Raw genomic sequence first — 15,686 nt, 5'->3', positions numbered from 1 at the left:
AAAAAAAGAAATAATAATTAAATAATAATATTTCTCTGGCATTTCTTGGATGCACTGGTAAAAAGTTTTTCCATTTTTTTTTATTAATAGTGTATTCTTGCCACATCAGTTGTTTTGCAGTCTGTATCTGTTCTCCAGTCTATTGGATTTGTAATCAAACAGCAGTTATGGAGTTAAAGTACATGATGACATATTTAATATGAGGACATTCAGGGATTGCATCAATTTGTAAACACAACCTGAGGCCCATTTCAGGGGACCTCAGTAAAGTAGACAGTTGGCTGCTCTGTTGATTCTTGGCCAGCTATGTGTCACTGTATCATTAATTCATCTACAAGACAGCTAACAAAAGGTCTGGAATTGAATTTAGATGTGGCATTTGCATCTGGAGTCTGTTACCATTGTCTTTCAACATGAAGACCAAAGAAATGTCAGTGCCAGTAGAGCGGAGCCTCGTGAGGCCGGGAAAACAGAATAAATCAATCAGGGAAATAAACGAACCGGTCAGTGGCACAACATTTACTGCTACATTTTTAAAAAGAAAAACACAATGCAGAGGTCAGAAATAGCAAATGGTAGACCTGACAGACCACATAATACCCCTAATAGATGACAGGAGAATATTGTCAATTGTTTTATTTTATTTTAAATTTCTTCTCCCTAATTTACATGGCCAATTACCCAGCCAACTCATTAGGACTCTGCTGAGTAGCATCACAGTGTGCTCAGAGGAAAGCGCAGCGACTCGGTTCCTATACATTGGCTCACAGATGCCTTGTGCTGATCAACATCACCCTTTGGAATGATGAGGGGAAAGAGCGCCATCTATTGTAACCACCCAGAGAGAGCAAGGCCAATTGTGCTCCCTCAGGGCTCCAGTGGCCAATGGCCAATGGCAATTTCTAAAATCTTTTTTTTTTAAACACATCCTGACATTTCTTCATTTTTTTATATTGGGGATACATTTAAATTATGAGGACAATTCAGTTAATCATAATACAAGCATAGCTGTAAAAAATAACACATTATAAACCTAATGTAGACCTTTTGTTAGAATTTTAAGAAAATTCTTAGGAAGATACAGTATCAGTGAATGAGGCCCAGTTTCTGGAATGCGAACACAACAGGGTCAAAGACCACTACTAAGGTAAAATTCACCACCTTGACCTTATGGTGTTGATGAGGTCACAGCTATTGACAACAGCAGTATAAATCAAATGCTTTGGCAGTAAATCAATATACAGCTCTGGAAAAAATTCAGTCCCTGAATCAGTTTCTCTGATTTTGCTATTTATAGGTATATGTTTGAGTAAAATGAGCATTGTTGTTTTATTCTATGAACAACGTACAGCATTTTCCCCAAATTCCAAATAAAATATTGTAATTCAGAGCATTTTTTGCAGAAAATGAGAAATGGCTGAAATAACCAAAAAGATGCAGAACTTAGACCTCAAATAATGCAAATCAATATTTGGTTTTCATGCATCTTGGCATGTTCTCCTCCACCAGTCTTACACACTGCTTTTGGATAACTTTATGCCAGTCCTGGTGCAACAATTCAAGCAGTTCAGCTTGGTTTGATGGCTTGTGATCCTCCATCTTCATCTTGATTATATTTCAAAGGTTTTTAATTTGGTAAAAAAAAGAAACTCATCATTTTTAAGTGGTCTCTTATTTTTTTTTCCAGAGCTGTAGTGACAGTGGGAAAGTATGGTTATTTGTAGGGGGAAAATTTTTGAATGTTCTTTATTGACCAAGTCATTTAGCTGATCTGAACCTCACTTGGTTTGGTTGGCGTTGGTTTTTTAACTGAAGAAAATAACCCCGAACCCACAAATCATGCAGAATGCAGACTACATGCTTATTTATTCTCACAAAATAGTGTTGGAGATCATGAAATTGCACTTGAAATACTTTATTTTATGCCAGAGTTTCTTCTCCTCGTGTACATACGGTATCTGTTGGCTACACTGCCCCCATGATTTATATTAGTACTGCTTTTTCCATCTGTATCTGTAAAAGATCATTTAGGCTCAATGTTAAGTACAGATATGGATACAATCTATGATTTTTTTTGTTCATACATTGCATTCAATTCGTCCACATATGAGCATTGTCCCTGAAAGCTTTTAGAAATAGAATTGTCTGTATTAAATTAACACTTTAAAGCTGCAATCCTTAAGATAAAATAGAGCCAAGTACTAAATCTGACTATTTTATTTAAGGTCTTGCATTTTGTCTAATAAATTGAATTATACAAATGACGTACTGTATAAAATGCTATAATTTCTATACAGTACATTATGATTACAAACTATGCAAAGTACTTAGAGGAATAATTAAATTTAGACATGCTGATGGATTCCTATAAAGTTTATAAGGATAAAAAATATATATAAAGTGACAGAGAACAGATGTCCACTTATTCTCCACTATTTGCTATTCTGTAAGCATTAGAATTAGAAATTAGTTTTAAAACTGCCAGTTCTGCTGATTGCTTTAGGCCAGGCGGTTGTATGGGCCTAATGGAACAAATAGACAGCATTGACATTCGTGTCATCTTTGATCCAGTAAGACTAACCCTGGAATCAATAGGAAGCACAGAGTTTAGAGCCGCTCTGTTTTTGTACAGTGATGAAATCCTCCTCTGTTTAGCAGACACTGTGACTGAAATTTCAAATGAAAGACGTTTGCTCAGCTCAGGAGACTGTGTGCCGTGCCATCTCAGCAAATTTTAGCTCATAGCGTTTAGTAAACACAGATAACGGAAATTATGCAGGACAATTTAGGGAAAGTGTCCGAGAATCACATTCATTTTCTGATTTTTAATACAATACATTTGATTAATTCAGATAAAATTTGCCTAGTTGTGGGCATACCTGTAAGAATTAACCATATGGTTTATAAAATACCTGTTGCAGTTCATGCTCAGTTTACTGAGTTGGATTATTGAAGAAACCTAGCTAACACTGTTAATGGTTTTATTATAGCTTATATATACAGCTCTGGAAAAAAAGACCACTTATTGATGATGTTTTCCTTGATTTTACCAAATTGAAAACCTCTGGAATATAATCAAAAGGAAGATGGATGATCACAAGCCATCAGACCAAGCTGAACTGCTTGAATTTTTGCACCAGGAGTGGCATAAAGTTATCCAAAAGCATTGTGTAAGACTGGTGGAGGAGAACATGCCAAGAAGCACAAAAACTGTAATTAAAAACCAGGGTTATTCCATTAAATATTGATTTGTGAACTCTTAAAACTTTATGAATATGAAATTGTTTTCTTTGCATTATTTAAATTCTGAAAGTTCTGCATCTTTTTGTTAGTTCAGCCATTTTTCATTTTCTACTTATAAATGCTCTAAATGACAATATTTTATTTGGCAACTGGGAGAAATGTGGTCCGTACTTTATATAATAAAACAATATTTTATTCTATAAATATTGGTGTCGGCATTTTTTATGTTTTTTTTTAGTTTATTATTTTTACTTTTGCTATTTTTACATGCCAGCTTAAAAGAATGTGTCAATTTTATTATTTAAAAAGGACCAATTACACTTAAATTTAAAACAACAAAATAAGATTTAAATAACATTTGTTATAGACCATTGGAAATAGCATCATAATACATGCAGTATTATACAGTATTAAAGTTCTGAAAATCCCTATTTGAAAAGAAAATTAATAATAATAATAATAATAATAATAATAATGTGCCATCATCTGCAGGGGACAAACAGAATATGTCTTTTTTATGTCTTTTCATACATTTTTTTTGTAGATTTATAAAATGATTTACTCCTGTCTTATGTTTTACATTAAACTCAACAAAAGGAAGGTAAAACAGGCTTAATTATTTTGCTTATTTTATCTATAAAATACATGCCATTTGAATGGGGATTGAATAGTCAGGGGAGTCCAAACATTTGCATAAAACCTTGCCTATATAGTTGTAATGGTCCATTACTTAAGTTGTTATTGCTTTTAGTTTTTATGTAGTTAAACCACACAGGTCTGCATTGTTCAGATTCACAGTACAGCTTACTGCCTGCTGCTTCATACTGTCTCATTCTGCATATGTAATGCATTGTGTTGTAATTATTGTTGGGCATTGAGCCAGTTTGTTGACTGTGGTGTATTGATTGTGTTGTAGATGGTGCTGTACTGCACTGCTTGTCTAGATGCACTATATTTAGTCACTGTCTTACTTTGTAATATTTTGTAATATCCTGTAAACAGAAAGCATGTCTGTATTTCAGTGGAGAAACGTTAGAAATGCTGTTTAATATACAGCACAGATTACATCTTCAAAGAAATGGTTGCTAAAGTAGTTGGTCATATTTATTAAGCTACACATGCAGAGGTGGTATATGTAATGTAATGCAGTTGTAGAGGTTCCTAATGGTGTCTTGCAATAATCCATCCCATGGCAGATTTTGCTGTAGGAGTGGAATGTTAAAAGCATGTCCAAAAGCATTCAATACATTTTCAATTAGGAATAGTTCAGATGGTGCGACTGGGCATGGCGTAGGATCTGTGTCTTCAAGGCAAGCTTCTGAAATAGCATTGTCCTGGAACATTGTCCTGTAGGACATTATTAGTGCAACACTGGGCTGTCAAAGAGCCTGTAATAAAATTCAAAGGTGGACAAGGCAAGGTTGTTCATGCTTTTATTTCATCCAGACTTCATTGGCTTCTAGTACATTTTAAGAATGATTTAAGATCTTGCTCTAGTTTAACCCCAACTTTTCTCTCTGAGCTTTTACAACCATACGATCCATCAAGGTCAGCTCTTTCTGGGGGTCTAGGCTGAAGCACAGAAGAGACCTGTTAAACATTTAAAGGTGTTCTTCTCCTAAAATCCACTTTTTCTTGTTCTTTGTGAAATACTACAGGTCTTTCTGTGTTGTATATGCATGCTGCACATGAATTGTTTCTTCAACCTCCATTGTCTGCAGTAGCTAGTAAAAGAAAATATTCAGAAAAACAAGTCAGTCAGGAAAAGCACCTGAGTCTACGTCAATCTGTGAATTGGTATTCATGGCCTTGCCCACCTTGGCCCGCAACCGCCCACAGGCAGAGCTGAAGCCATGCAGTGACCCCGTCTCTTCAGATAGGAGCTAACAGCGCTAGGAACAACATGGCAGTTCATTCCTGTGTTATTTGTGCAAATATCACATCATTGTCATATGCTTTACCCAGTAATTCAGAGCTAAGGAACAAATGGTTAGACTTTGTCTATGAAACACCACCAGCAAAGTACCTTTGAGATTAAGAGGTAGGTGTATGTTTAAAACAGTTTTGTTTACACTAGTTTTTATTGGCTCAGCCAATAAAACCCTGAAATGGACCTGGATTACTCACTTCTGTGTGTAAGTACCACGGTTTACATAGGATCTCCGGTGGATTCTTGCATTTTACAGAGACTCTAAGACTAGGTCAGTGGCTGAACTACACTTAGCAGAGTATTACACATGCTGTAAAGTAACATATGACTTTGCAAAGACTGTTATTAGTGTAAAAATGTCTTTTTTTTTAACATTTAAACTTTTCCGTTTTGCTGCCTCCTGATGTCACAGTACTGTTAGCCAATCAGAGGCAAAATGTTGATGTATGCATGTATGAATATTCATGAACAAAACCAAAGTCCTATCCTTTCTCTTCTCCCTGCTCACTCCTCCACCAGACTAAAGCAGTGTTATACTGGATCACTGAGCACTTTTTGTTTTCACAAAAAAAGAGCTCACAGGGCATTTATTTATACTAGAGCCATACCACAACTAGACGTTTTAAAATGATTAAAAAATGATAGAATGATAGACTTTTAATCATGACACTGAATCACAATCAGTGAAGTTGCAGCAGACATGAGTTTTATGAGTTTTATCCTGCTCAGTCTGTGTCATATGTGGTGAGGATGTGTCAAGATGCTGAAAAGCTTATCTGAAATGATGCATCATCTACCTTTGGAATAGTTTGAAAGCCTCCGTGTGCATTAAAACTCCCATCCAGATTGTGATTTGCAAGCACTTTAGAGCGTGAGCAGATTTTTCGCCGGCCGGTCTGATTACCAAGCCCATTAAAAGAGTGGGTAATTCAGTAAGCAGGAGTTAGGGGAAAAGCACTTTGCCACCCACAGCTATAATGTATGGCTGTCAGAGCTGATATCTTGGTGGTTCCTCCTCCACAGCCCACCTCTTCCCTTTGAGAGGGTGGCTGTGTGGATAACACTCCAGTGCTGACACATGCTACCTGCGTTAAAAGTGCTGTGGGCTGAGAGAGGTGTTATATTGTGTGTGGAATGCGTTGCTCATGCCTGTGTCGGCCCACACACAACGAGAGGGAGAAAAGGAGAGGGAGGAAAAAATAGTCCGGTGGGCAGAGGCAGTTTGGCGAGGTCACGTATCTCCCACTCGAATCAGCCACAGCTGGCTGAAAAGAAAGCGCAGAGCCTGAGAGCAACACCAGCACGGGAAAAAGAAAAGAGCACAGCGCTCTCAGAGGCATTCACTCCTATTAATGCTCTCAGGCCCTGACCACTTTTGTTCCCACTGCACTCGCTGAAGACTGCTCCAGTTCAGCAATTAGCCTCGTGACAGAGATGGAGGCACAATCATTATCTTATTTGTGAAGGCTAATTAGATTAGGCTCGGACAGCCACATCAGACAGCTAACAGATTTTATTCTGCTCTGCTGTTCCCACCTACACCTATCATATCATAAGAATATCCAAAGGCTTATTTTAGTGCACAGAGGGGCAGTGGCCTGTATGCAGCTCTGGAAAAAAAAGAATCAGTTTCTCTAAATTTTGCTATTTATAAGTATAAGTTTGAGTAAAATGAACATTGTTGTTTGTTCTATAAACTACGGACAACATTTCTCCCAAATTCCAAAAAAAGAAAAGAAAAAAGAGAGCATTTATTAGCAGAAAATAAGAAATGGCTGAAATAACAAAAAAATAGAGCTGTAGAGAATGAAAGTTCATATTCATAAAGTTTTAGGAGTTCAGAAATCAATATTTAGTGGAATAACCCTGTTTTTAATCATAAATAATTTCATGCATCTTGGCATGTTCTCCTCCACCAGTCTTACACACTGCTTTTGGATAACTTGGATGACTGGTTTGATGGCTTGTGATCATCTTTCTTCTTTGGTAAATTCAAAGAAACTCATCCCTTTTCAGGGGTCTCTTATTTTAGTAAATAAGACTACATTTTATAAAAGTAAAGCAGATTTGACTGCACATGTACACTGGGTTGAAGATAAAGTACCAGTCAAAATTTCTAGGTTTTTCTTTTTTCTACATTGTAAATGAACATTGAAGTCATCCAGACTTCAATATGAAGGAACATATAAGGAATCATTTAATAACTTAAAAGTGTTAAACAAACCAAAATACTCTGTGAAACATTAAGGTAACTCTTATCTGGGCTTCTGTTAACTTGTGGTTTCTGAGGCTGGTAACTCTGATGAACTTATCTTATACAACAGAGAAAACATTTGGTCTTCTTTTCCTGGGGTAGTCCTGATGAGAGCCAGTTTCATCATAACGTTTTGATGCTCTTTGCGACTGCACTTTTAAAGTTCCTGAAATATTTTGGATAGACTTAAGTAGTTCTTTCCATAATATGGATTAGATCATTACTCAAACAGGTCTATTCACTGTATACCAACTCAAGAGGCCAGAAATTCAAGTATTTAACAATTACAGGTGATTCTACCTCATAAAGCTGACTGAGAAAATCCAGCCAAGATGTGCAAAGCTGTCATCTAGGCAAGAGAAGCCAACATCACATCAACTGTAACATTGTCAACATTAAAGTGAACATAGAATTTGAATTGCTTTTTAAAATGCTTCTGATAGCCACAAATCTTCCTTGATAAATATCCATTTCTGAAAAAAAAAAACATTTTTGACTACTTTGACATGAATGTTCGTCAATGGAACCCAGAGTGATGTCACTGTACACATTCAGCACACATCAGTGCCTCTACCAAGTGTTGCAGAAGTTATAAGGAGTGATTCAAATACAAAATGACAAAATGAAAGGTCCAGTAACACAATTAAAAATGTATCAGAGTTTTACTTCAATTACTACTGTATCCTTAAGATCTCTTGGGGGGTATTAGAATACAGATGATATCAAATGTCTATAAATGATCATTTTATGATGCTATGCTCAATCTGAGTCAGGACTGCACCCCTTTTTAATCAGTTTTCACTTTCAATCAGTGTCATAAAGAGGACACAGGGGTGTTAAGGGTGCTTCCCAAAAAGATAAATCCCATAAGACTCCAAATCCAAATCACAATTTATAAAAACCATTGGAGTTCAGGACTGGGTCAATGCAGCATTGAGATATTTCTTTAAATAAACTCGCTTTAAATAAACCTCATGAACAGACATACTGTAGAGACAAAAACCACAGAGCAGTTTCTGCTTACTCACTCATACATTAAAGTGAAAAAACAAAAAAAAACTTTGATCATGTTGGAGGGAAATTTGACAGCATTACATAACTATCCATAATTTTACAGCAGCTCTAATCCTCATGCCCTTGCTGTCCTCACGTCTGTTCGCTGCTACCTCTAGTATGTCAGTATAATGAAGCACATTAGGATAATGAGACTCTGTGTAGAGTTTCAAAGATGACACACAGCCATATACATTATTCTTTATTGGTAATTTATAGCAGTAGGCATTGAAAATAACTGAAAAAAGCTTCTTTAAATTGCTGTCAATTATAGTGCTATTATTAATAACCTATAATTATTAATACCTCCTTATTCCCATTACCTTAAAACACAACGTCGAAAAAATACAGAAAATGACTTTTAAAACCTTTTCTTCATAGTAGATTGTAAATTTACACTCCTAAGATTATAATCCCCATCATAAAAGAGCTAGTAATGTATATTAAACTTCAGAGCAAAAGTTAAAAAAAGTAACACAAAAGAAATCAACAATCCAAAGCTATAATACATAACAAAAATGCCTCCAGAGATATATATATATATATATATATATATATATATATATATATATATATATATATATATATATATATAATATGCCTATGGCACCAAACAAGAATAGGCTTTATAGGCTAAACTACCACTAGTAGCTGCTAGTAACTGTAAACACATGTTAACAGTCTGTGGGAAAAGAAAGAGGGGGAGGAGGGTAAAGGGGTCAAACTAGCACGCCTACTCCTGCCAGGACAGAAAGACAATCATATACTCCAAGCTCTCATTCTGACAAACTTTTACACTCTATTTTCTGATCTTACACTCTTAAAAACAACAGTGTTAAAAAGGGTTCCATAATGAGTATAATTTGATGAAATAAGTACAGTAAATTTTTCAGTATTAAATCAGCACCAAATGCGGGAATATCACTGTCAAATACAGTTCATTAATGCAAGAAAAAGAGCAAGAATATAAAACACTGTAATTTTCTTGCAGCAGGGGGTGCTAGAAAAAAATGTGTGTTAAAATAATATCCACAACTTGATTTCTTTTACAGACATTTTCTGACTCCTCTGCTACCAGATTATTCTTTTTACATTTATTTTTCATCAGAAACACCTGAAAATGTCTATTTTCTGTCAAGAAAGGCACCAGAAAATGTCTGTAAAAACGTAACTTTCTGGCAAGAGAGGCAACCAAAAATGTCTGTAAAAAAATGATAGCATACTATTCTATACCTTTTGGAAAATTATATTTCAGTCACATTTTCTGGTGCAATGCTGTTAGAAAAAAAAAACTTTAGTGAGGAACTGATTTTTTTTTACAAATTGCTTGCAGTTTTGAATAAGGAGATAAAAAGTTACTTTTACTCTTATATTAAAACGGCATTGCTAAAACAATCCTTTGTAGCTCCCTTATTTTTTTTAAGAGTGTAAGAAATGGTTAAGCCTAATATTCACACCTCAGGATTCCTCCTTTCTTATCTCTGGAAAAAAAGCAAACAAACAAAAAACTAAGTAACGGTATTGGTGGATGCTATAAAAGGCGGTGTGTGGGAGAATCCTACATGAAGAAGAGCAGGTAACGTGAGTTACTCCCTATTTCAGCACTACAGTAGTGGACAGCGTCCAAAAGCTCCTGTTACCAGATTTATACAAGACGGCCTGTGCGCCTGACCTCATATAGAACAAGTGTATGTATATATCATATCATATCATATCGTATCCTATCATATCTCTTACTGGCAGTCATTTATTACAGATAGTCCTGCACGGAAATGAAGCCCCTCGGCTCTGAGTCGGCCTCGTCCTCCCTTCAGCTTCTAGAGCTCCTTCACATGGATGGCAGAAGAAAATCAATCCATTGCGCGCGGATAGCGATACAACCGTGTAGACCAGTACAAATCGATTCGCTTGAAGGATGCGTCCATTATTTTATTATTTATTCCGCCTCCCTTTCTTTCCTTACTCCCCTCCCCTCCCTACCCCACCACACACAAAAAGGAGGAGCTGAGGGCTCCTCCTGAGGGCTCCTCTTGAGGAAACTTCTCGTGGGATCTTCATGAACCTGTAGAATAAGGTATCTTCTCGGATCTTCCTGGTTGTTCATGCGTGTATAGCGTGTAGATTAGTCTTTTTATTAGACCAGTCCCCACTTATCCTCTGCCAACACAACATGCTCATGTGGGGCTCACATGGGTAAACCGTGGGCGAGCTGGGTTCTAGGTGGTCATGTTACTGGTAGCCAGTTGGGCTCCCCAAATGGGCTGCATCGTTTCAGCCCAGCTTACAATCCAGATGTGGTCCATGAGGTCCATACATGTTTAACCCCTCCTGGTAACATCTCTCACCCTGACATCACTGACATCCAGTGCAAAAACAAAACTTTATGATCCCTAGTTACCCAGGCTACCCATATAGACCCCACATGGGCATGCTATCTGGGTCCCTCCTCCAAATGGCGTGTGCGTGTGTGTGTGTGTGTGTGTGTGTGTGTGTGTAATATACTGTAATTATTATAATACATGGCGCGTATTTACAGTGTCAATGCCAAAAAATGCGTGTGCCTCGCGCTTTCTCGCTCGCTTGGTCGCTCGTTTGCGCTCATCAGGACACAGCCACGGCTTGGAGCAAGTTGTCGTCGGTCACGTCGGTGGTCTGTGCCGCGTGTCTCCGCGTGCTCTCCAGCGCGGCTTCTTCCTCCTCCTCCTCATCATCATCCTCCTCCTTCTCATTAAGGACGGGGGCATCGACCTCCTCCTCCTCCTCTTCACCTGCGCAGGCGCTGGGGCTGGAGTTGGTGCTGATGCTGATATTGGGGCTGGTATTGGCACCAACACTGACCACCGGGCTCTCGCCTCCCGTGACCCGTTTCAGCCCCCCGGCGCAGGGTTTCTCCACGACGCACTGCCGGAGCACCGGCTTCCCCTTTGCCGCCGCTCGGGGGCTGCAGTTGTCTCGCTCGTACTCCTCCTGCGCGCGCTGCATCTTGCGCTTCTTCATCTTGCTTTTGTGGAAGTGGAAGGTGGTGAGGGACACCGAGATGACCGCGGCGATCATCGCCACGAGCACGAAAAGCACCACGGTGGAAGAGAGCGCCTGGAAGAGCTGCTCCACCCGCGCCATGCAGGCACCCTCGGGCCACGCCGTCCCGTTGGAGCCGCAGGGCGGCACGGCCAGAGCCAGTCTGTCCGGGGAGGTGATGGCGCTCATATTGAAGGTAGCTCCCCCCGACAAAAGAGAAAGAGAGAACCAAAAGAAGCGGGGCGATGGCAGCTGACTGGCAGGTTCCACCTCTGCGCTGCTGCTGCTGCTGTTGCTGCCTCTATATTGCAATCATTCTTCTTCCTTCATGGGAGAGAGAGAGACCCCCCTCAGCATTTAGGCATTTAGGATTCCTGAAATAGATCCAATAAAAAAGAATGAAGCGTGAGTGCTATTACCGATTAGATTTAAAGAAAGAAACCCCCCCAAAATTAATGAATCTATGATTTCTACAAAACCAAAAAAAATCAAAAGCCACTATACAGAAAAAAACGCGGACAATAAATGCGCAAAAAGACGCAATATTGGTGGGGAAGTTTTCTTTACAAAAAAAGTCAAATAAAATAAAAGAAAATAACGCACTCAATTGTGGATCCCCACTTATTACACAGCAGGTCCTTCACAGCCGGCTATATTCTCCTTATATTCTCCTCCAGACAACCGAATCTCTCAACTAATCCAGCGAGAATACCATAAAAAGACAGGATTCAGTGGACATGCGGTGGATTCAAAACTGCGGCATTCCTCCTCGAGCCCCGTTTGCGCAAGAATTACAAACGTAACCCGCCCGTCTGACGCGGGACTCCCCGCCATGTTTCGCTCACCCCACAAAGCCTTATGATTATGAATTATTATTATCACGCGACCGCGTTTAATGACAGTAAATGCACAGTTTTTTTTACCTGCCACGAGCCGCCGCCGGGATGATCCTGCCGTCCTCTCGCACGCGCTCGCAAAATCTGAAGCAGAAAGGAGCAAAATCCAGCCAATCCGCGCAGATCGCAGTGACGTATCCTCTTTGATATACCAGCCCCCCACACCTCCCACTCTCGCGCACGCACACACACGCACACACACAGGGAGAGAGAGAAAGAAAGAAAGAAAGAAAGAAAGAAAGAGAGAAAAAAAGAAAAAGCAACACTGTAAAAAAGAAAAAAAAACTCATTCATGCATATTTCTAGACGACTGTCACCGGCCTGTCACTTAAGCGCGCGAGGAAGCTAAAAAAGAGAGAACAGCACGCGCGCATCCTGGCGTGCTGTATCCGTGCGCTCGCTCACAGTAGACGCGATGTGCTTTCTGTTCCCCGCTCTGGACAAAATTCACTCCTTGTGGGCGATCAGTCGCGTGAGAGTGAGAAGCGAGCTATGGGGGAAAGGAGGGGGGGCGGCACGCAGGTGCTGGAGTTCAGCGCGTTGCGTATAGAACATGTTTTTGACAAAACATGCACGACTGTGGGGGGTGGTTGGGTGGGGGGCTGTTGAACATGTTAGAATTCATCTGACCGTGGCAACATGAGCAACAGGGTCAAAAGACTACAACTCCAAGATGCATGAAAACTGTGATAAAAAAACAGGGTTATTCCACCAAATATTGATTTCTGAACTCTTAAAACTTTATGAACATGAACCTGTTTTCTTTGCATTGTTTGATGTCTGGAAGCTCTGCATCTTTTTGTTATTTCAGTCATTTCTAATTTTCTGCAAATAAATGCTCTAAATGACAATATTTTAGTATTATATAATAAATAACAAAATCAGAGAAACTGGTTCAAAAACTGAAGTGGTCTCTTAATGTTTTCCAGAGTTGTATTTAAGACTGTCACGAGTCGACTGTGTGGCTGTTAACAGACTTTATTGTTAGAACAGACTTGTAGAGCCTTTTACAGCCAACTTCTAAAAATATCAAAATTCCAAAATGGTGATGCTTCAATTAAATTAAAAAAAAGACCAAATAAAATTAAAATGTTAAGAGTGTAAAAATAGGTTGAAAAAAATAGGTAAAAGAACACGCTGTTTATTGAAAAATGGTTTGTGATTTTGTAAAAAAAAAAAAAAAGTGGAAATACATGAGTGGAATACATAAATCTTTTTTTTTATTATTAAGCTGACAATTGTTAGGCATAAACAAAACGTTTTCTCTGATATAAAAGTAGCAACATTTTCTGTAAAATTACTGCTCTTATATCTGTTAAAACAGTTTAACACTGCATGAAAATATGCAAACAAACAAACAAAAAACAGTAAAAGTAATCTTCTGGAAGCAGGGATGAAAAACAAATTGGCAACAATAACTGCAACTTCTAAAGTATGTTAATTTGGACATTAAGGCACCATTAAATTATGCTTTTGAATGATAACATAGGGGATGGATGGACAATGTGGACCGGAGTCCAGTACAGTTGGTTGATTTCTATGTTCTAACAGATCTACTAAACCTGATAATTAAGAATTAGTGCTTGAACAGATGTGCTTGAACAGGAAAGCCAAAATGTTGGATTTAACTAAATTATATCCACATTGTGGAAATCAGTCTTCTATAGGTCATTGCATGGTTTGTCCTCAAGAAAGTTGACAATTTACATATTTACTTTGACTGTAGACCTATTTTAAATAAGGCACGACACATTTTGAAACATTTTGGGAACAAAATAATTTTTTATGGATTTTATCCACAGATATTATTCTGGCTCCTGTGTACTAATAAGTGTGCTTATTAGTAGCCTATGCTGTCTTATACAATTTATTTGTCCACCCAAAATTCTAATTTAAAAGTCACTTTTTCCTTTTTGCAAGATATTTAACATTCAAGCTTAGATTCATATGTGTTGCATCTCATGTTCTCCTCCAGTCTGTAATAGTTCAGTGAGTGTTTACTGCCTCAGATCCTCCAAAAAACAATGAAAACCGAGGCTGCAGGCCATGAGCAGAGGAGCTGTCCAGTGCTGAAACAGAGGAAAGCGTAAAGTGCTGATAAACCGTAAGAACTCCCGTGTTGATTTAACATCTGTAGTGTTCATATTCATCCAGTGGAATAGTACTGATACAGCACAGGAGCGCTAGTGCTGATAATGCAGTCTTCTACACTTCAAAAATGTTATGAGATCTGCCTGAGTGGAGGAAAGGAGATTGAAGGTGCAGAGCTCAGCTGCTTTTCTCAAAGCAACAAACAAAAGTAAAGGTAAACAAGTAAAGGTAAAATCAAATGACATTATGATTTGATTGACTTTCGATGCTAAAAAATAACTTTTTAGGTTGATACCAATTCATGTTAAGCAGCTTACGCATCTTAAATCCCTTAAATCATTTTGCTGGTGGAAAATTAATTAAGAAAAGAAATTGTTGGATTTTATGTGTTTAATTAGCAGAGCTGGATCCAATTTCTCAATAATTTAAGTGCTCATTAATGTTGTAACCACCCACATACCTCTGTAAGTCTTTTATGTTGGCATTGATCCTCTGAAGGGCAGTATAGAGTTAATTGTTTCTAACAACAACACTGTAAAACCCAATAAGTTCACTACATTCAAAACTTTAAAAATGAAATTACATGACCATAAATATATATATTCTTAGGTAATCAGTTACAACAAAAGTTTTGAGTGCTAAGTTATTGCTAGGTTAAAGCTACAGTAGGTGGTTGTTCTCTATCATTTGAAGCATGTACTTGCTCTCTTCACTCTGTGTAAATAATTATGAACAGACCTACACTATATAAATGCATTTAAAATGTATAAATAAATGAACTATGTTGTACGTGACTTAATTAATAATAATAAATAATTTTCTAGATCTTTATTCTGAGCTTTAGAAAGTAAAACATTCAATTAGATTATATAGAATTTTTTAAAAGCCACAGTTCATCACATGTGAGTGGAATTTACACAGAAAAAGGTATGGGGTGGTGCTATAACATATACACCCATAAGCTTTCAGGCAATGAGCATTATCATATTTTTTAAACACATTAATTGCAATTGTTTTTAAATAATTAATTGCAATGTTCCCTAGACAACCAAATGCACCAAACGCAGATCTTCCATGTAATCACACCCAATTTTATTACTTGAGTAGAAATGAAGTGAACGTATTAAAAAGCTTCTGCACATTCACCCTGCCCACAGACCTGCTCTTTTAAACTCTGACATGACACAAGCAGTCAGGAGTG

At 38.0% G+C, this 15,686-nt stretch overlaps 1 protein-coding gene across 1 annotated transcript; it reads right to left on the bottom strand.

The window, feature by feature from the left end:
• Positions 1-8,070: 8,070 nt before the first annotated feature.
• si:dkey-35i13.1 (uncharacterized protein C11orf87 homolog) lies at positions 8,071-12,814 on the bottom strand. The gene is made up of 2 exons (XM_007236732.3): positions 12,422-12,814; positions 8,071-11,872 (listed from the first exon to the last, which is right to left on the bottom strand). Exon 2 carries the CDS (start codon positions 11,685-11,687, stop codon positions 11,082-11,084), a length of 606 nt encoding a protein of 201 aa, XP_007236794.1. The 5' UTR covers positions 11,688-11,872; positions 12,422-12,814; the 3' UTR covers positions 8,071-11,081.
• Between the last annotated feature and the right edge of the window lie 2,872 nt (positions 12,815-15,686).

This window comes from Astyanax mexicanus, chromosome 18 (genome assembly GCF_023375975.1).
Source record: "Astyanax mexicanus isolate ESR-SI-001 chromosome 18, AstMex3_surface, whole genome shotgun sequence".
NCBI lineage: Eukaryota > Metazoa > Chordata > Actinopteri > Characiformes > Acestrorhamphidae > Astyanax > Astyanax mexicanus.
The sequence above is the reverse complement of the archived record's forward strand: the minus strand, read 5'-3'. Positions and strand labels throughout refer to the sequence as shown.

Excerpts from the sequence above, each read along its gene's own strand:
- si:dkey-35i13.1 (XM_007236732.3), bottom strand. The coding sequence starts at position 11,687 with ATGAGCGCCATCACCTCCCCGGACAGACTGGCTCTGGCCGTGCCGCCC.